The sequence below is a fragment of the Misgurnus anguillicaudatus genome, chromosome 6, assembly GCF_027580225.2.
Source record: "Misgurnus anguillicaudatus chromosome 6, ASM2758022v2, whole genome shotgun sequence".
NCBI classification, from domain to species: Eukaryota; Metazoa; Chordata; class Actinopteri; order Cypriniformes; family Cobitidae; genus Misgurnus; species Misgurnus anguillicaudatus.
Genome location: NC_073342.2, coordinates 28,315,329 through 28,337,624, shown reverse-complemented (window position 1 = coordinate 28,337,624; position 22,296 = coordinate 28,315,329). Strand labels below are relative to the sequence as shown.

Sequence of the window (22,296 nt, the reverse complement as noted above, 5' to 3'; positions counted from 1 at the left end):
GGACATGGAGTAAAATTAAATAAAGTTTAGTTTCGCGTGTGCACATGAAACTATCACGTGCGCACATGAATCTATCGAGTGCTCTTGTAAAACTATCGAGTTTAGTTTCGCGTGCGCACGTGTAACTAACGTGCGTGCATGTGAAAGTTTCACATGCAAAAGAAAAAAATTCTTAGGCTAATTTTTTTTTTAAATAATAATTTTTATATAATATATAATATATATAATAATAATTTTGAAAACATATTTCAAAATATATTTCAGTACATATATTTTTTTGTATATTTTTAAATATATATATATAAAATATATATTTTTGCCATATGGGTCTTACATCCTTACCTTGCAAAACAAACTTCAGGGCCATACAGTTTTAGTAGCCCTACGTTAGTTTCTGCTATGTATCTTGATACTATGTACTAAAAAATGTGATACTATGTACTAAAAAAATTTAGATTTTTAATCAAGTGATTTTATATTTAAAATATAAAATTACTTCATTATCCATTAATAATAATGGTTACACTTTACAATAAGGTTCATTAGTTAACATTAGTTAATGTATTAACTAACATGAACAAACCATGAGCAATACATTTGTTACAGTATTTATTAATCTTTGTTAATGTTAGTTAATAGAAATAAAGCTTTATTTGCTTGTTCATGTTAGTTCACAGTGCATTAACTAATGTTAACAAAATTTTAATAAAAGTATTAGTAATTGTTGAAATTAACATTAACAAAGATGAATAAATGCTGTATAAATGCCGTTCATTATTAGTTCATGTTAATTAATGTAGTTAACTAATGTTAACTAATGAACCTTATTGTAAAGTGTTACCATAATAATAATAATAAACTTTTTATATAGCACCTTTAAAAGTTGCATCTCAAAGCGCTTCACAGAAACATAAAATCCATTATAACAAAACACATTAGAACCAATTTAAGAGAAAAAAAAAATAAAATAAAAAATGTTAGGGGTTACCAAAATGATTCCCAAAATACTTGTTAGGGACAGTCCAAGATTAGTTAAATAATTTCAAAATTATGTGACTTCATGAGCCCCTAAGGTGACATTGGAGTAAAAAAAAATCTAACGTTTAGTTTCATGTGCTCACATGAAACTTTCGCGTGCACACGTGAAACTATCGCGTGCGCACATGAAACTTTTGCTTTCACATGTGCATGCGATAGTTTCACGTGCGTACACTGCAAAAAATTATGTGTTCATTTTTACACATCATGTGTGTCATGCCATTTAAGGCGTTTTTTCATGTTAAAATAAATGAAAGGGACAACACAAGTTGTGTTAAAAACAGTGATGGGAGTAACGCATTACAATTAATTCTGTTACTGTAATTCCACTACTTTTAGCGGTAATAAACATGTAATGAAGTATTTTTTTTAACACAACTTGTGTTGTCCCTTTCATTTATTTTAACATGAAATAACACATTAAATGGCATGACACACACAATGTGTAAAAAATTAACACAAACGTTTTTGCAGTGTACGCGGACCTTAACTTTTTTTTTTTAATTCTGCACATGAAGGTTTCGCGTGAGCACATGAAAGTTTTTACTAAACTTTAATTAATTTTTGCTCCATGTCCTCTTAGGCGCTCAGTAGATTTCAGATTTCTATTAATTGAGGATTTCTTAAAAGTGTAAAAATCTTGTGTCTTGTCTTGTAGAGTAGTGTCTATTTATTACATTTGAAAGTCAGATTTACTAAGCATTTGGGTATGTGTTATGGGTAAGTTTTCTTACACTAGTGGAATACCTGGTGATGATGACAAAACCAAAACTTTTATGGTTTGGCTGTGGATTCGACTCTGGATGAATCCATGGCAGGCCAGAAAGATTGAGGAGGTGTTCGCCCAGGAGCACCTAAAAAGCATAAATATATCAAAACTTCCTGTAAGAGACCACAGGACTCACAAAGGGATCTTTGGCTAATATGCAGTTAGAGAATGTACTTTGGATGTACTCGGTGTCTGATCTCCTTTATTATTACTGAGTATTGAAGAGCATAGAAATGTCCCAGCTAAAGTCATTTTTGTTTGTGTGTGTGTGTGTTATTTACTGTTTTCTCCATAAAATCATTCCACATAAGTAGCCTACGTTGTGTAAAAATATAACCTTGATATCTTTAATATTGACTGAGTTAGGTCAGGTGCCAAATACTGCAAATAGTTATTCCTAAATAAGAGTTAAATCAACTATTTTGATGTATCGTAAAGAACAACAGGTGTAAAGTGAATTCCCTGAGGGTTTTTAATACTCAACATGTAAGTGCTCAGTCATTTAAACAGTGTAAAATCATTAATGTTTAACAGGTTGTCTTGAAACACAGATGTACACCTGGCTCTGATCCTGTATCGGTAAGGCCTACCTTTCTTTATCTTACCATTCACCGTCATGTCACTGCTCACGTCCTCCACCTTAAACCATGACCTACCTACCGGTCACGCACCGCTCGAATATGAAGTTGGTCACCGTTATGCCAACGTTGTCACATGAAGCTTTCCATCTTATGGTGATACCATCTCTTCACAGCAAACTTAATGTTGCCCTGAGGTGGTTTGAGACGATTTGAGTAAAAGCGAAAAGAGTTCAGTGACCGGTTATAAAAACAGAACTGAATGACAGGATTTATGAGGTTTATTTTTTTAAGTGTATAACTTATTGGTTACACAAAGAAAAATATTTGAAATATTTCTACAGTACTTCTCAGAAATATACTTAAAGCTTACACTACACAAAGTGTAGGACTTATACAAACAAAAAAGTATATTTGGCCTATAGCCTAAAGTATCTTTGACTTATAAGTTAATTTAACTTAGTTTTACTAAGCAAACTTTTTGCCCCAGAACGTAATTAAGCTTAACAGATTTATTTGGCTCCGCTTGTTATGACTGCACATGCGCAGTTGCGCAGTTCTACCTGCAGGTGTAGGACTCGATTTGTAAACTTGCTGAGGTAAGATCAGGGCTTTATACTATTTTAAATGTTTATTTCGATATTTTCTTTGTTCGACGATATAACAGTCATATTAAGTGAGTTAGCGTGAAGTGCTGTTAAATGCTTCATTCTTTTTGGCTGAGAAACATTTTACAGTTATATTTACAGCATTATTTTTAAGTCAACGCATACTTATGAAGTAGTTCCAGGTCTGTCGACCGCATTACAGTTTCATATCACTACGCCTTTTATTACAAAATTACAAATGTATTATTATTATTTATTATTTTTAAAATAATTCAAAAGAGAAGAAAATGAATACTGTAAATAAACACTGATAATATAAAACTGGATCAAATTATAAATACTGAAGAAAAAAAAATAGAAATATTGATAGGGCAACTTGTCCACATTGTTCCCATTACTGCAAACACGGAGGCCTTAGATGAGATGCATAAGAAAATATTCCTACTCACAATAGCATTTTGAGGACAAAACCTGTCAAATGTCTTGAAATAAAACATCCGCACAATGTTATGGTGTGGTAACCGTGTAAGTAGAATAATTGACTCAAATCCGTTGAATTATTCGAAAATAAATATTTACAAAAGATTAAAAACAAATAAAATCAAACATAAAATATAACATAAAGTTTAATATAAAATATTATCTTTTATGTATAAGCTTGTTTATGTTACGCTGGCAATATGGTATGACTGTAGTTTTGGGCTTATACTGCCACCTAGTGGCCTGAATGCAGAATGCAGTTTTATTTTTAGTGTATTAAAGGGGACATTTCACAAGACTTTTTACAGATGTAAAATACGTCTTTGGTGTCCCTAGAGTACTTATGTGAAGTTCTAGTTTAAAATAACAGATAATTTATGATATCATGTTAAAATTGCCACTCTGTAGCTGCTATGGTTCTCAATGAATTACGGTAAAATGCCGTTACATCCAAAAGCCAGATCAAAAGCCGTAGTACATGAAGTAGCTGTATTTTTAGTGGATATCAGCATTGATCGGAGCACCCCTATACTTTGTAGGTGTGAGCAAAAATGTGTGTCCTTTAAAATGCAAATGAGCTGGTCTCTAAATGGCAGTGCTGTGGTTGGATAGGGCAGATTAAGGGGCGGTATTATCCCCTTCTGACATCAAAAGGGGAGCCAAATTTCAATGACCTATTTTTTCACATGCTTGCAGAGAATGGTTTACCAAAACTAAGTTACTGGGTTGATCTTTTTCACATGTTCTAGGTTGATACAAGCACTGGGCACCCAATAATAGCACTTAAACATGTAAAAAAAATCTAATTTCATGATATGTCCCCTTAAAAAATGCACTAATGCAGTCAGGCATTATTATTTTATTCTGTAAATTAAATGTATGGACAACCAAATGAGTGTCATCTTTATAAGGGGTTAAAAGCAGTGCATTTATACACATCAGCATCATCTAAAGTCCAATTTTTAATGTGTGTCTTCTTTGTAATGTATTATATATTTATAAAGAAACATTTTGCATGGACCCTATGTTAAAATGATTTGTCTACCTTAACATGAACATGAATGTATTAAGCTTATTAATGGCATTTTTTGTAATATTTCCTGATGCATAGCCTATTTAACATAATGTTTTATATGTTAACATTAGCAAATGCACAGTAAACTTACGTGAATGAACAATAAATAGGTGTATTAGTATTTACCTAACAATTAAGTTTAATGCTGTACAAAATTCATTGTTAGTTCATGTTAGCTAATGCATTAGTATTTTAAATGCTGAATAAAATATTCTTAATGTCCTCCCCTGGTGAAAAAATAGTATGCTAAATATATTTAATTTTGATATACTTAAGTATACTTGCAGTCACACTAATGACCAGTATACTTAAAGTGTGCTATTGATTAGTTTATTTAAAGAGTGCTATTTTGGAACAACTAATTTTGTACTTAATATATTTTAGTTGTATATTAATTGTAACAAAGTACAACTTTAAGTGTATTTAGTGTACTTTTGTGTGCTAAAGTGGAACAACTTTAAGTGTATTTAGTACAATTTAAGTACATGACTGTTTTTGTGCTAAATTCATGCTTGATAAGTGGATTTAGAGTGTGTTTTATTTATGTTAGGAGTACATTACAAATGTATTATGAGTGTCTTGCAAACATACAATCAGTATACCTTAAATAGACTGTTTGCAAACATTCTATATATTTTTGGCCAATCCAAAATTCTAAAAACTGCCCTGGTGAAAAATGAATATGCCAAGTACATTACATTTTGTATACTTTTACATACCTGCAGCTAGATTAGTAATGAGTATACTTCAAGTGCGTTAATAATTAGTTAACTTAAAGAGTGCTATTTTGGGAATAGATTACTTGCTGGTAACATAACCAAAATAATTTTTTCCAAATAAATAAAAGCTGATTAATACAGTCAAAAACAAGTCATTTTAAATATATTTAAAATATAGTTTTATTCACAGCATTCAAAGTGTACAGTATTTGCCTAAAAATTGAACAATTACTCATTGAAGAATGTCAAGATGATTGAGTTAACAACGTCTTTCTCTCCCAAATCAACTTTAGTCTGGCAGGTTTTGGTTCAGGCTTAGGAAATCTGAAAAAGAGAGACAATAAGCTCAATTAAAAAGTGTTTAATATTAAAACATTACATTTAAGACTTACTGTATTAAATCTATAGTTTACTGGCAGAGATTGTATAGCAGATATATTTTTACCTAAACTAGAGCTTGACTAAAATGTCATCATATATATTAAGGGCGGTTTCCCAGACAGGAATTAGACTAGTCCTAGACTAAAATAAATGTAAGAGCTGTCCAAACTGAAAACAACTTCTGACATATCTTAAAATACATCAGTGCCCTTTGTTTTACATCGTAATGCACATAAGTAATGTTTTTAGTAAGGCATGTTTGTTAAAACTATCCTTATTAAACTAAGGTCTAGTCATGGATAAAGCCAATCACTGTCTGGGAAACCACCCCAAAGAGTTTTCATTATAATGACTTGCCTATATGGGCTGCAAAATCCTTACATAAAATACTTCAGCTCCTAAAGAAAGATTTTATTGTATTAAATTTAAATGTAAAACTTGTCAGAAAGAAAATGCAACAAGCAGACAATTGGGTGGTTTCCTGTAAAGGGATTAGCTTAAAACAGGACTAGGCCTTAGTTTAATTAAGAAATATAACTAGTTTCAAAAAACATGCCTTAATAAAAACATTACTTGTGTGCATTTTGAGGCAAAACAAAGGACACTGGTGTATTTTAAGATATGTCAGTTCAAGTTGTTTTCAGTTTGGACAGCTCTTACATTTATTTTAGTCTAGGACTAGTCTAATCCCTGTCCGGGAAACTTCCTCAATATGTATATAACGTTATCTAAACTGAAGCTTGATTTACTACTACGAATGAATTATTATATCTTAAGAGTTTAAAATGACTTACCATTAGCTGCAAAGTCCTCCCTACAAATGTCTTTGAAAAACTTTAGCTTCTGAGGAAAGAATGAAGCATCATTAATACTAAATACAGTTAAGTTAGGTAAAAGCCTTACAACCACTAAACAGTCAATAAAGGGTTAACTTTCACGCTACATTAAAAAAACAGATTTTCTGACGCTACCTTTTTTCATTAACATATACATACACACCAATACATATATTTAACAAAACAATCGGGTGTACTAATTCGATATAACAGGCTAACAGTGCTATCTTTTAAACCTTTAACATTAGCTATAAGCTAAGCTAAGCTAAGCTAAGCTACACAGCAGTTTATCACTAATAGCGAGTTAGACACCGCGTTATTGACAACATTTCGCATTCGAAATATGATAGTCTACTGATAAACTTCAGAATGGTCAAACGATAATCAAATATATTAATTTTAAGATATTTTAACGTACCTTGGGACTGAATCCGTCTGTCTTGAGCGACTGGTAAAAATCAAAATACGTGCGTCGTGACGTCATCCCACACGTCAGATGCATTATTCAAATCTCAGAATTCACTTTTCTCTGAAATGCATTTACGAAAACTGTTTAAGTTAATTAATGTGTACAGCTAAAAGCGGTATGCAATTGACTCAAAAACTACAAAAAAACAAACACTCATATTCCCCTTACGAAAATGAATGTTTTTTTGTGGCAAAAGTTTAGTAACCATGTTTTTTTTTTTTTTGGTGTGTTGATTATTATTAGCAAAACCATGGTTATTTTGTGGTAAAACACAGTTAATTGGTTTATCCAATGCTTGACTATAGTGAAGTTAAAGTGTACCTTATTATGTTAATAGTATATCACAAATGTATACATCTACAATATAAAATGTAACAGAACATACTGCTCTCTCGTAATTTTAAGCCCACGTTATTTCTCCATAAAATAATATACTTGTACACCCCATATACTTTCAAAATGTGCTTAAAATATACTGTTTCTAAAGAATACTAAATAATGTATTTTAGAAATATACTGTCAGTGCATTATTATAATGATAACTTTAAGCATACCGATAAAGTATACCTAAAATACATTTTAAAATAAGTTTAAATTTAGTATACTTTAAAAATTGCACAAAACTTTAACTTTAAGTATATTTTTCTAAAGTATACTTTTAGAAAATATACTAAAGTATAATTATTTTGAAGTATGTTTAAAGTTTAATTGTAAAAAATACGCGCAAATATGTTGTAAGCATACTTTAAATATGTTTAAAGAAAGTACATTCCTTTGTAAGTATATTTGTAATGTACTATTGCAAAGTTAAATATACTTGAAATACAATAAAGTATATTTGTTTTTCACCAGGATCTACTTTTATTAATATAATTATAATACAACGTAGTAAAATGTCTGATGTATAACACAATACGATTCAAAACAGCACAACACAAGAATACAATATAAAAGGCTTTATAAAAGTGCAGCGGCACAGATGAGCAGCAGGGGTCAGCAGAGTATTTTCAGATTAAACCCACACACATCAAGCATCTCTGATCTGCTGAACAGATGGCTAAATGAGTTTTTCAACATCTACTTAATTATCATTTGATAACAAATGGTTGAAGCTAAAATTTATGACAATGCCCTGGTGAAAAACAAATATACTTTATTGTATTTCAAATATATTTAACTTTGCAATAGTACATTACAAATATACTTACAAAGGAATGTACTTTCTTTAAACATATTTAAAGTATGCTTACAACATATTTGCGCGTATTTTTTACAATTAAACTTTTAACATACTTCAAAATAATTATACTTTAGTATATTTTCTAAAAGTATACTTTAGAAAAATATACTTAAAGTTAAAGTTTTGTACAATTTTCAAAGTATACTAAATTTAAACTTATTTTAAAATGTATTTTAGGTATACTTTATCGGTATGCTTAAAGTTATCATTATAATAATGCACTGACAGTATATTTCTAAAATACATTATTTAGTATACTTTAGAAACAGTATATTTTAAGTACATTTTGAAAGTATATGGGGTGTACAAATGTATATTATTTTATGGAGAAATAACGTGGGCTTAAAATTACGAGAGAGCAGTATGTTCAGTTACATTTTATATTGTAGATGTATACATTTGTAATATACTATTAACATAATAAGGTACACTTTAACTTCACTATAGTCAAGCATTGGATAAACCAATTAACTGTGTTTTACCACAAAATAACCATGATTTTGCTAATAATAATCAATACACCAAAAAAAAAACATGGTTACTAAACTTTTACCACATTCATTTTCGTAAGGGGAATATGAGTGTTTGTTTTTTTGTAGCTTTTAGCTGTACACATTAATTAACTTAAACAATTTTCGTAAATGCATTTCAGAGAAAAGTGAATTCTAAGATTTGAATAATGCATCTGACGTGTGTGTGATGACGTCACGACGCACGTATTTTGATTTTTACCAGTCGTTCAAGGCGGACGGATTGAGTCCCAAGGTACGTTAAAATATCTTAAAATTAATTATATTTGATTATCGTTTGACCATTCTGAAGTTTATCAGTAGACTATCATATTTCGAATGCGAAATGTTGTCAATAACGCGGTGTCTAGTGATAAGCTGCTGTGTAGCTTAGCTTAGCTTATAGCTAATGTTAAAGGTTTGAAAGATAGCACTGTTAGCCTGTTATATCGAATTAGTACACCCGATTGTTTTGTTAAATATATGTATTGGTGTGTATGTATATGTTAATGAAAAAAGGTAGCGTCAGAAAATCTGTTTTTTAAATGTAGCGTGAAAGTTAACCATTTACTGACTGTTTAGAGGTTGTAAGGCTTTTACCTAACTTAACTGTATTTAGTATTAATGATGCTGCATTCTTTCCTCAGAAGCTAAAGTTTTTCAAAGACATTTGTAGGGAGGACTTTGCAGCTAATGGTAAGTCATTTTAAACTCTTAAGATATAATAATTCATTAGTAGTAGTAAATCAAGCTTCAGTTTAGATATATACATATTGAGGCGGTTTCCCGGACAGGGATTAGACTAGTCCTAGATTAAAATAAATGTAGAAGCTGTCCAAACTGAAAACAACTTGCACTGACATATCTTAAAATACAGCAGTGTCCTTTGTTTTGCCTCAAAATGCACACAGGTAATGTTTTTATTAAGGCATGTTTTTTGAAACTAGTTATATTTCTTAATTAAACTAATTAAGGCCTAGTCCTGTTTTAAGATAATCCCTTTCCAGGAAACCACCCAATTGTCTGCTTGTTGCATTTTCTTTCTGACAAGTTTTACATTTAAATTTAATACAATAAAATCTTTCTTTAGGAGCTGAAGTATTTTATGTAAGGAGGATTTTGCAGCCCATATAGGCAAGTCATTATAATGAAAACTCTTAGGGGTGGTTTCCCAGACAGGGATTAGCTTTATCCAGGACTAGACCTTAGTTTAATTAGGATAGTTTTAACAAACATGCCTTACTAAAAACATTACTTATGTGCATTACGATGTAAAACAAAGGGCACTGATGTATTTTAAGATATGTCAGAGCAAGTTGTTTTCAGTTTGGACAGCTCTTACATTTATTTTATTTTAGTCTAGGACTAGTCTAATTCCTGTCTGGGAAACCGCCCCTTAATATATATGATGACATTTAAGTCAAGCTCTAGTTTAGGTAAAAAATATATCTGCTATACAATCTCTGCCAGTAAACTATAGATTTAATACAGTAAGTCTTAAATAAATGTAATGTTTTAATATTAAACACTTTTTAATTGAGCTTATTGTCTATCTTTTTCAGATTTCCTAAGGCTGAACCAAAACCTGCCAGACTAAAGTTGATTTGGGAGAGAAAGACGTTGTAAACTTAATCATCTTGACATTCTTCAATGAGTAATTGTTCAATTTTTAGGCAAATACTGTACACTTTGAATGCTGTGAATAAAACTATATTTTAAATATATTTAAAATGAATTGTTTTTGACTGTTTTAATCAGCTTTTATTTATTTGGAAAAAATTATTTTGGTTATGTTACCAGCTAAAGTAATCTATTCCCAAAATAGCACTCTTTAAGTTAACTAATTATTAACGCACTTGAAGTATACTCATTACTAATCTAGCTGCAGGTATGTAAAAGTATACAAAATGTAATGTACTTGGCATATTCATTTTTCACCAGGGCAGTTTTTAGAATTTTGGATTGGCCAAAAATATATAGAATGTACGCAAACAGTCTATTTAAGGTATACTGATTGTATGTTTGCAAGACACTTATAATACATTTGTAATGTACTCCTAACATAAATAAAACACACTCTAAATCCACTTATCAAGCATGAATTTAGCACAAAAACCGTCATGTACTTAAATTGTACTAAATACACTTAAAGTTGTTCCACTTTAGCACACAAAAGTACACTAAATACACTTAAAGTTGTACTTTGTTACAATTAATATACAACTAAAATATATTAAGTACAAAATTAGTTGTTCCAAAATAGCACTCTTTAAATAAACTAATCAATAGCACACTTTAAGTATACTGGTCATTAGTGTGACTGCAAGTATACTTAAGTATATCAAAATTAAATATATTTAGCATACTATTTTTTCACCAGGGTGCTAAATCCACTCATTTAATACAAAAACATTAATTTTCCCATTATAAACCCATAAAGAGTAACTTTTATTAAAAGCAAAACTAAAGTTACTTACAAAACAGCAAGACCTTCATTATTTTTCTGTTTATAGCTTTTATTATTATTGTTTTTGTGTTAGCTAACCAAACTACTAAAGTCTTTTATTTTTAATACATGCATCTTATTGATAGACATAACGCCCTCCGGGTACATGCGTGCCACTCTCTTTGATCCATATCACTGTGTGTTTGGGTTTTTCCAGTCACTTGCACCTTTAAAGATGCTTTGTCCTCTTCAAATAACAAAGTTGTCATGTTATCCCAGGTGAAAAAGAAATATATTTAAATTTCAAGCATTTCAAGATATATTTAAAGTCAATTTTAATATATTTGCATTATATTTAATAAGTGTTAAATTGGAACAACTTAAAAATATAATTTATTACCAGCATACGTCTAGTACACTTAATATTAATATATTAAAAGTATGCTTAAGTTTACCATATTTCTTTAAAATGTAATTAAGCATACATTTATTACCAGTGTATTTCTAAAAAATATGTTAAAATGTAATTTAACATATTTTTAATACACTTCAAATAAGTATGTTGGAAATACAAATGTATTACAAACATACTATTTGTATTTTAAGTATATTTTTAATACATTTAATACTACGTCTTTTTGACCTGGGATGTGTCATGTCATATGTCCTCAAACTCGGGCACAGACTCGGCCCGTGAAATTTCAAAGCTGTTTTGCACATAAGTGTTTATATGTGACCCTGGACCACAAAATCAGTCAAAAATAGCATGGGTGTATTTGTAGCAATAGGCAACAATACATTGTATGGGATAAAATTATAGATTTTTTATGCCAAAAATCTTTGGACATTAAGTAAAGATCATGTGCAATCAAGATATTTTGTCATTTTTTTACCGTAAATATATATAAAAATATTTGTTGCTAAGGACTTCATTTGGACAACTTTAAAGGTGATTTTCTTAATATTTAGATTTTTATTGCCCATCAAATTCCAGTTTTTTAAATAGTTGTATCTTTTCAGGGTATGTGTTATATATATATATATATATATATACATGATACATCTTGAATAGGTCTTAGATTTAGAGTAAGAAGTGCAAACCCAGTACAACAAAGTGATGAAATATTGTACAAAAACACACTGCATAATAAAAAATTGCATAATAAATGTATACTATTGAGTTATTTTTATGTTTTCCCAATCGTTTTTTATTTCAGTGCACATAGTTGCGTTTCAGTTGTTTATCATTATTCTATACAATCCATCATTCCTATCACTCTCCAAACATCTGTCGTGTTCGATCTTGCATGCAAAAACCAGCCGAGCAACATTCATATTTACCAGAAAAGCAGAAGGAATATAACACGATAGGAATTTTGAGTAGCTCATCATATTTGGGTGAAAGCTATAGCGATGTGTTATCAGTGTTTAATGGTGCTTATTGTGCAGGAGTCTTTCTTTTGCAATTTTGCATTGATTTATATCAGTAATACAGTCAAAATTTTTGCAAGAGGGAAAGGACATCTGAACTTTAGATCCAGTAGGCTGAATCACATCAGTAGTCATTTAAATTTCAACCTGAATGTGTAAATGACTGACAATCCTTCCTATAATCAGCTCAGAAAATAGAAAGCCCCATTCATAGACGCTCATGTATTCCTGTCACATCTCAGGGAAGAAGAGCGAATGCAGGATTTAGCAGGAATTAAAGCACGGATGAGACTTGGGGGTTAGATGTTATGTTGTGAATGCAACACGATATATAGACATCATACAGTACCATACTGTCAACTAAGCAAATCACTTTAATTCATCCCTCAGTGTTGTCTCTTTGTCTAAATTGTCTGATTATTTTAAACATGCGCTCTCTTTTCAATCCAAAAGCATGAAAATATGTGGCAGGTGTTGCATTCACAGCTATAAGTCCGTGCCAACGTAACATCTAACCTCCACCTCCTCTGTTGCTCAATTACTTTGAATGAAAAGATCCAGCAGGTTTGGACAAATAAACATTTGTGTTTGACAGTCTCATCCATGCTTTGAATCCAACTAAATCCTGCTTTATTGCATTCAAACACTCTCCTTCTCTCCTGAGATGTGACAGGAATACACGAGTATTATGTGTTTGAATGGGGCTTTCTGGGATGATTATACCTCGTCTTTAGACTGAAGGATGAGAGGATTGTCAGTCATTTACACATGCAGGAAAACCTCGCAGAAAATGAGCACTGCGTGCAAACGTCCTTGATGATTTAAGTAGGTCATTAGAGGGATTAACAGAAGTGATTAACATGCAAATTAAAATCCTACTGTGTTATTTCACCAGCCGAAGTCTCATAAACAACCTATAGCTATTTTAAAACGGCGATGATTTGAAATCACATCAAATCACAATATTGCTTGAATTATATATGGACATACAGATTTTAAAAATGCATATTTTGGCTGGCACAGGCTACAAACATTACAAAACCTGATGATCCGTGTTATCCCAGCATGACTTGACAATTATCAAATGATCTTGTATGCATCAGTAACAGAAGGAAATCTGACATTTTGTACAAAAAGATTAAACATTTCAATGTGGTGTTAAACTTTTGGTATTAGTTCCCAAGCTGTCACTGGGGCAGCACCCTTTAAAAATGTCTACCACTATCACTTAGGTATCATTATATACAGTACTGTGCAAAAGTCTTAGGCCACCATGCCAGAATTAGATTAGTTGTTTTTGCAATGTTATAGTGATCATATATAATTTTTTCTCAGTCTCTTTATTAGAATGCAACCAGAAAATACACAAAATTTGTATATAGTATTAAAAACTGTATAAATATGTAAACTGATGTGTCAAGTTTTTAGGGTAAACTCTCCTTCCACTTGAGCAATAGCAATAAACTGCAGGATGTCTTAAACCTAAATAAAATTATATTCTTATTTCTCATTTTAAAGAACTTTAAACTTTTAAAACTCAAAAATGCTCAAGATGTGTTTAGTGCCATGAGAGGTCACAATAAACACAGACGATGCCTAAAGAAGACATTTATTCCTGAAAATTATTTATTTATTTATTTATTGTACATTTTCCTGTATTTTCTGTTTCTTAATTAAATAGATTTAAAAATAAATATTGATTGACATTAAAACTTCTAAAACAACAAGTCTGGTGGTGGTGGCCTAATGCTGCGTTCACACCAGCCGCAATAGAGGCGTCAAGCACGAGTGATTTCAAAGATAAGTCAATGTAAAGACGCTTATTCACTCGTCTAATTTGCGCGAATGGCGAGAATTGAGCGTTGCCGCGGGAAAAATTGGAACTTTGGCGGGAAATCGCGCCGCTTTAACCAATCAGGAGCTTGCTCTAATAGTGAAGAAGCCCCTCCCATGACGCGAATTTCTGCGTGAATGTTTCGATGACTAGAATTTCATGCGCGGCTCTCACGTGCATACGAAGCGAGTAAACTCAAACTATTCAAGTGGCCAACTAGGTGCGGTAGACGCGATTTTGACGCCTCAAACGCAGCTGGTGTAAACCACGGTAAGACTTTTGCACAGTACTGTATGTGACCCTGGACCACAAAATTGAGATGGTTTGTTAAGATACAACTCCAAAAATCCAGAAAATCCAAAATCTGAGGCTGCAAAAAATCTATATACTGAGAAAATCATCTTTAAAGTTATCCAAATTAAGTCCTTAGCAACACATATTACTAATGATAAATACATTTTTTATCTATTTACGGACGGAAATGTAGAAATGATATTCATGGAACATGATCTTTACTTAATATCCTAATGATTTTTGGCATTAAAAGTTGATCATTTTAACCCATACAATGTATTTTTTTGCTATTGCTACAAATATACCTATGGCATGCTACTTATATATGACTGGTTTTGTGGTCCAGGGTCACATAGATATACATTTGGTACCAATATATTCCTCTGAGGTACTAATATGAACGATTTAGGTGCAAAGGTGTACCGCCCCAGTGACAGCTAGGGACCATTTTTTGACCCTTTTTCTTACAGGGTTGGTTAATAGTATTCATTGTGCATTTTTACAGTCTCTTAAAGGGACAGTTAGTAGGGTTTTAAGTGTTTTACAAATCAAAATCAATGTCTTTATTCATGAATATGTCCTCATTGGTGTCAAATGACCTCTGCCGATGATCTGACTTTTCTTTGTTAGCTTAGAATTTCTTTTCTTTACTTGCATTGAACGGGTAAGTCCAAGAAGGCTTCCATGTCGTTCCGCCATACTGATAAACTATAATAGCAAAGAGGGACAAAAAGCACTAGCCTACCAACACGTTTCCACAACGCATTTTCATTCTGAACACCTGAACCAACTGAAACCGACAAGAAGATCAGTGATTACATAACAGCTACAGTACCGTAGTTGCAACACGCATTTGGAAAAGCGAGGCGCTAGAGAGCACTATTCGTTTGAATGCAAAATATTATTTCACCACTAGATAGGGGTAAATCCTACTTATTGTCCCTTTAATTCTTTCCATGGTACACATAACTTTCAGTATTCACAACTCACCTGTTTCTTCTACAAAACGTTCCACCAGCATTAATATTTAGGCGGTTAGCTAGCTGATGAGGACACCCTTTATCCGTTTCTTGAGTCATCCAAATCCAATGATGATGTCTTCAGCTCTGAGCTCCCCAAACCTCTTCAGACTGCTTTAATGGACAAATAAGGTTATAAGAGCATTAAGGTGGGCATGGATATTAAAACATCCCTCCTGTGTCAGATTAACTTTCTCTGGGTTATTTTGAAGTCTACACTCCTGAAAAAAAAATTACCAACCCATACTCAGTATTCCCCATTCCAAATGGCCAAGAAAAGTAAAGTGAGAAAAGCTATAGCTTGATTTGTTTACAAATGCCACTTGGATATTCACTGTAAAAGTTTTCTGTAGAAATTACAGTATTACTGGGTATAACTGGCAACTAGCTGCCAGTAACTTACTGTAGATTTTACATTTATGTTATTTACTGGCAACAGTTTGTTCAAAGTTAAATTAACATGAAACATTTTAAGTCTTTATCTTCTACAGTAAGTTACTGGAAACCAGCTGCATAATTACAGCAATTTTTTATAGTGTTTTTTATATAGAGCTTTCACGTGCGGTGACGCGATTAGTGTTTGGTCCGAACTACTTCGGGTTTCTGTTTGTTTGATGGTCTGACTAGTTGCTGAAACTGAACTCTTAAACAAATACCTCGTTGAAAATAACAAATGTTTTTGGTTCCTATGTAATCTATGTGTTGTTTATTTTGCTTATATAAATAAACTACTTTAAAAAGACTTTGTTGTTATTTATTCTTAGCGGAGTTTACCGGAAGTTACGTGATGACCACGAAAGCCGCTTGTTTATGTTGTTACTGCTGAAACTCATACATTTTTTAATTGTTCCTTAAAGGGGACATACCATGAAAATCTGACTTTTTTCATGCATGTTTATATAATTGGGTTCCCCGTGCTTCTATCAACCTAGAAAATATGAAAAAGAACCCAGTAACTTAGTTTTGCTAAACCATTTCCTGCAAGCATGTGAAAAAATAGGGCATTGAAATTTGGCTCCCCCTGTGATGTCAGAAGGGGATAATACCGCCCCTAAATCTGCACTATCCAACCACAGCAATGTCATTTAGTGCAGAGATCAGCTCATTTGCATTTAAAAGGACACCTCCAAAAACGGCACATTTTTGCTCACACCTAAAGTGGCAATTTTAACATGTTATAATAAATGATCTATATGATATTTTGAGCTTAAACTTTACATACGTACTCTGCGGACACCAAAGATTTATTCGACATCTTAAAAAAATCTTGTGAAATGTCCCCTTTAAATATCTAATAAGCTTACAAGGTTTGGGGGGGATATGATTTACAATGTAAAAAATGAAAAGTTAAAGCAACACTAAAGAGTTTTTACCTTAAAATAACATTTCCAAAAAAGTTTCAGTCGTTCATCCACTCGAAACAGGGTGAACGGCACTTTCACATTCGTTTTGCAGCCCTCTATCGGCCAAAACCGCACTAAAGAAGTTTCCAACCGTTGGGTCGCGGTCCTGTAGTTCGAGTGAAAACTACAAAAACTTGCTTTACGGCAGACCTACAATCCAATCAGAGCCAGCTTTGCTGCAGTATTTACGACAGTGGTAATGAACAATTCCACTTTCAACCTGTAGGGGGAGCAAAGAGCAAAAACTCTTTAGTGTTGCTTTAACTTAAAAACCTAAAAACTTACTTCAATTGTTTTTTCAACTTAACTTTTTCACTCTAAAGTATTTTTCACTTAAACATATAACTTGAACAAACATCATTTTTTTTAGGTGTTACCAATTTAAATAATTTAAGGAAGTATTTGTTTGAGAGCCAATAAATACAAAGATCTGCATGCATTGTAGAGCTTTGCGACATAAACGCAGACACACACTTGACTGCAATATCTGGCAATGTGCGGTTTGAGGGCACAATCTGTGCGCAGTGCTTTCATCTGCTGCCAGTGAAAGATTTATAAGCTCTGACTACCAAGCAAGGAAAAATGGTTTTTATTGCTTTGCTGTATCGCTTTTACATAGGGACATCAAATCCAACGCTTCAGAAATTGTTATAATACAAGCCCAAAATATGATCTGTATCATCGATCTATTTATATCTCCGAAAAACAAAACGCTCCTTCCAGCTCCGTTTATCCCCTGAAGTGGAAGTCGGATATGCAGTGAAAATGAGTCACTCTGGAAATAAAAGACCACTGAGCTACACCTGTTACTGCATAAATAGCACAGGTGTTTGAGTAAGATCAACAGTGAAGAAAAGTCCTTCCTCGTAATCTGCTTGACATTTCAGTTTGAAGAACCAGTTTATTGTAATGTCACAATTGTAAGTGTTGAGGAAAGAGGACAGTGGGGAGGAAAAGGCCATGGATTTAAGGATATCCATATCTTTTATTAGGAGTAATATCTAGTAAGAGTCACCACACGGCCTCTACAGTGTAAACCGTGGGCTATTGTGTCACAATAATCACGGTTATGATGACAGCTAAATCTTTAATCAACCTGAGCCGTACATTCCTGTAAGTTCAGACTAGTTGGAAATGACCTTGGTCTCCGAGGAGGCCACTGGACAAAACATAGGTAAGAAAGGACAGCCTGATTTCATGAGAATTCGTACAAATTTTGCAAAAACGTACGATTATCAACAACAATAATAATGAAAACAACAATAATGAAACCACATCAGGGGGCAAAGGCAAATTGTACAAAAATGCACGAATTTCCATTAGAAAGCATATAAAATGACTGTGGATGTTTCACCTTAAAAGCTTTACTCGTATAAAATACACCGCTGCAGGCAAAATCATTAATATTTGCCCGTATTAGCTCTGGCTGAAGCTTCATTTGTATTTGTACGGTAGGACACAATTATTCACAGGTTATGAATCAATCAAGGATTGCTGTAAATGATCAAAGGGTTGCCTAGACTGTAGCTGTCCTTGAAGAAATGCTATGGGATTTGATTTATCCACGTCATAAGGTCTTGTACTCTATCTGAAGGCTAACTTGTCTTTCCTTTAATATGAGGGAGATAAAACTAAACCAAATCTGCTGATTTGTTTGATGGAAATGTAAAACTATAAAGTAACTATAAATGGACTGTGTAACTGCAATGTATTGCACAATATTACAGCAAATAATTAAATTTTAAAACTAACTGAATAAAGTATTTATTAAAATGATAACAGTAATTAAGAAAACATAATTAAACATTAATATAGGTATATTTTGTATAATAAAAGCCTAATATACCAACCAATTCTCAATATTCCTCATTTCAAATGGCCAAGAAAAGCAAAGTGAGAAAAGCCACAGCTTGATTTGCTTACAAATGCCACTTGGTTATATATTTTATATAATGCAATGAAATTCATGAATTTTTTTTCTTGTTCCTTAAAGGGGACATATCATGAAAATCTGACTTCATGTTTAATTGCTATAATTGGGTCCCAAGTACTTCTATCAACCTATATGAAAATGTTACTTAGTTTTGGTAAACCATTCTCTGCAAACATGTGAAAAAATAGGTCATTAAATCCCATAATATCATAGCAAATAATTAAATGTTAACACTAACTGAATAAATTATTGAATATAATATATTATATTATTACCGAATATAAATTATTATTATTAAAAAGATCATAGTAAATAAGAAAACATAATTAAATATTAATAAAGGTATATTTTGTATAATAAAGGCCTATTATTTATATTTATATTTATATTTATATTTATATTTATATTTATATTTATATTTATATTTATATTTATATTTATATTTACATTAATCTTGATATTTGTTACCTTTAATATTTATTGCTATTAATATTTACTAATATTAATATTTCTTAATATTTATTATCATTTATACATTATTATACTTTTTATACAAATAACCTACATATCCAATAGAAGCTTTTTTATTTTAATCTATCCATAATTACATTAAACAAATCGTGCTTGAGATTTTTCACAGACGTTTTTAAAGCCTCAAATAAACAAGGTGAGATCATCGCAGCAGACGACTAAACGTTAATTTATGCGTGTCGTCACCGGCGTCCGTCCAATAAGGATAATTTGCGCTGGAACTCCGCCGATAATTGGACACCCTCGCTGCCCGTAACGGCTCCACCCAAGTTCGGTTGCTCGGCAGCGAGCATACGATTCGTACTACGGCCAAGGTCGAACTCATGAATATGAATTACGTAACGGGAACGTTCATCCAGTCGTCCTTGTAGGTTTTCTAACGCTTATGAATATTAATCAACCGAATGACTGGGCACTGGGCAGGAATCTTTAATATTTATGAGCTCCGCCTGTACAATAGTATGGTTGGCAATGTCGCTCCCCGGCAGCTTCATGGATGCTTAGTTTAACGCGGGGATTGGGAGTCGATTGCATCGCGGGGCTGGAATCAGAGCCTGTCGGATTTATGAGACTCGTTGCCAAATAGTTAATCACACTAAAGACGTGACATCATCCGCACGGATCTAAGAGGCTGATGCGTAAGATCACATCGACGAAACAAAGCGTTTGTGTTGCGGAGCGCACTACTGACATCAAAATGTCAGATGCTGCTAACGGTGAGGGAGCTTACGGACGTCGGTAGACCATTGTTATTGTTGAATGCTTATGGCTTTAACGTTAACATGAGACGTGTCATGATGCATACGCGTTAGATTTTATATATTTAGGAAAAGCGCATAAGTTACTCGTGGACTAGCAGGTGCGCGGAGACATCACACGCGGTGTTCACCTACATATCGCATGAGAGATGCGATTGTTCACTTTGGTTGTTTCATATACTGTGGGAAACAATAGCTTGCGTTTATTTGGGTGTAGTGGCGATAAGATACCACTCGTGCAATGTTCAGATTTACTGTTGCATACAAAATCAATGCAGGCACTAAACGTGCATATTTAATCACGTATCGATTTGAACTTAAGTTGCTCTCAAGTATCATTTGCATTGTGTTTATTTAGGATTTCCACAAGTTGTGGAAGATTTTCCTCCGGTTCCCGTCAGAAAGGAGCGCGTAATGCATGCATGGTTTAAATATTTGAGGTGTTTAACAGCTATTAAGTTATTATAGCGGTTTTATTGTCATGGCTGACAAACTGTGCTTTTAACTTTTGCCAGTAAGAGAGAAACTTAAAAATAGATCATAATGTTTTAAAGTTTGTTTTTATATAAAGCGCAGTGTTAAAAGTTAAAGATTTGACAGGTCACTTGAGCGAAAGCTTTAAATCCAGAGGATGATCCTCAGTGTAGTGGCTGGACTGCTGTCAGATCGGCTTTCATGAGATTAACAAAGCGACTGCTATTTTCTTTGCCTTTACCCTTACGATAAAATCGTTTTTATCTCCATCTTATCTATTTTTAAGCAGCGAAACTTTAAATGGGATTTTAATGAGGTTTTTTTTGGAGCAGAGACGCAGAGTGACATGGGCTGTCATTTGGTAGCCTACAGTACTATTGCACGTGTACTCAAAACCTTTAACTAATGCTATAAAGCAGTCATTCACGAAACCTGTTGAGCACGAGGAGAAATGACACTGTGACATCAAGACTTTAAAGCGCGCCAAACTGAGGGAGCAGTTGGCAGTTTTACGCAAATATGACATTGAGACACCGGGAGTCTTCTACTTGAGGCTTTGATGCTCGCAATGGAGAAGCTCGCATTGATACCACCGCTGCTGCTGTGAGAAATATGACAGTGTGACATCATAAACCCTACATTTTAACCGCCAAACTGACGAGCAGCCTTATCTACTGCTTCTCCGTGAAATCCGATGTTTTGAAATGCGCCCGACGCATTCTCTCAACCTGCTGTTGATGCAATCACGGAGACCAAAATATGACATTGTGACATAAGGAGTGTTGTCTTTAAAGCGCGCGAAACCGAGCAGCAGCCGAGATTCACGTTGCGCCGCCGCCGCTGCTGATGATGCTGCGATTCCCGGTGAAGAAAATACGGAAGCAGTTCAAACTTCTGCTGCTGCTGGTGCTGCTCACTTTTGCCGTGTGGTTTACGTACCTGCATATCAACCAGGGCAAATCCATTAAACTCCACTTTAACTATGGGAAAGGTAAGTTTTTAGATGCTTTAACTGTACATACGCATAATAATGTGACTAGCTTTACGTTACTGCTGACATACGTTTGCGCTATGGCTCTTTAGTTAATATTTTAATGTTTATGACGTTGACATAGAGACATGAAGAGATGAATCTTGTCATCGTGCCAGCTTCAGTGTCCAGTGTATTTAATAATATCATTTTTTAATATTATTTTATACATTTTGTATTACAAGGAAATGCTTAGCATATCTCCAGCTATTATTCATATAAATAAGTATAGTTCATTAATCTGTTATTCTACCATTATCTGTTTTCATCCTGCACTGTATGGTGATGTAAACAGCATGGGTTTCAAGTACTTTTGTCTTTTAAATTTAATTAAGCTTACAATTAAGTTTTGTTAGAGAGTGCTTTAGTTATGCCCTATGCTGCTTTGCTTTACTCTTTATCATGTAAACAGATATGTTGAGATAAGCAGCATTAGAGCTT

General features: G+C 32.9%; 1 protein-coding gene and 2 long non-coding RNA genes across 3 annotated transcripts in view; 2 read left to right on the top strand and 1 right to left on the bottom strand.

The window, feature by feature from the left end:
• Positions 1-4,775: 4,775 nt before the first annotated feature.
• On the bottom strand, positions 4,776-7,799 carry LOC141364342 (uncharacterized). Its single transcript, XR_012370110.1, has 3 exons — positions 6,903-7,799; positions 6,443-6,491; positions 4,776-5,591 (listed from the first exon to the last, which is right to left on the bottom strand). It is a non-coding gene; the product is annotated as an uncharacterized lncRNA (long non-coding RNA).
• Positions 7,800-9,076: 1,277 nt separating this feature from the next.
• LOC141364187 (uncharacterized) lies at positions 9,077-10,437 on the top strand. Its single transcript, XR_012369837.1, has 2 exons — positions 9,077-9,398; positions 10,265-10,437. It is a non-coding gene; the product is annotated as an uncharacterized lncRNA (long non-coding RNA).
• A 9,484-nt stretch (positions 10,438-19,921) lies between these two features.
• Positions 19,922-22,296, top strand: part of LOC129433393 (N-acetyl-beta-glucosaminyl-glycoprotein 4-beta-N-acetylgalactosaminyltransferase 1) — a 163,588-nt gene continuing 161,213 nt past the window's right edge. Inside the window, exons 1-2 of the mRNA XM_073868892.1 lie at positions 19,922-20,309; positions 21,158-21,816. Coding sequence (XP_073724993.1) covers positions 21,672-21,816 — 145 coding nt within the window. The 5' untranslated portion in view covers positions 19,922-20,309; positions 21,158-21,671. The remainder of the gene's footprint in view (positions 20,310-21,157; positions 21,817-22,296) is intronic.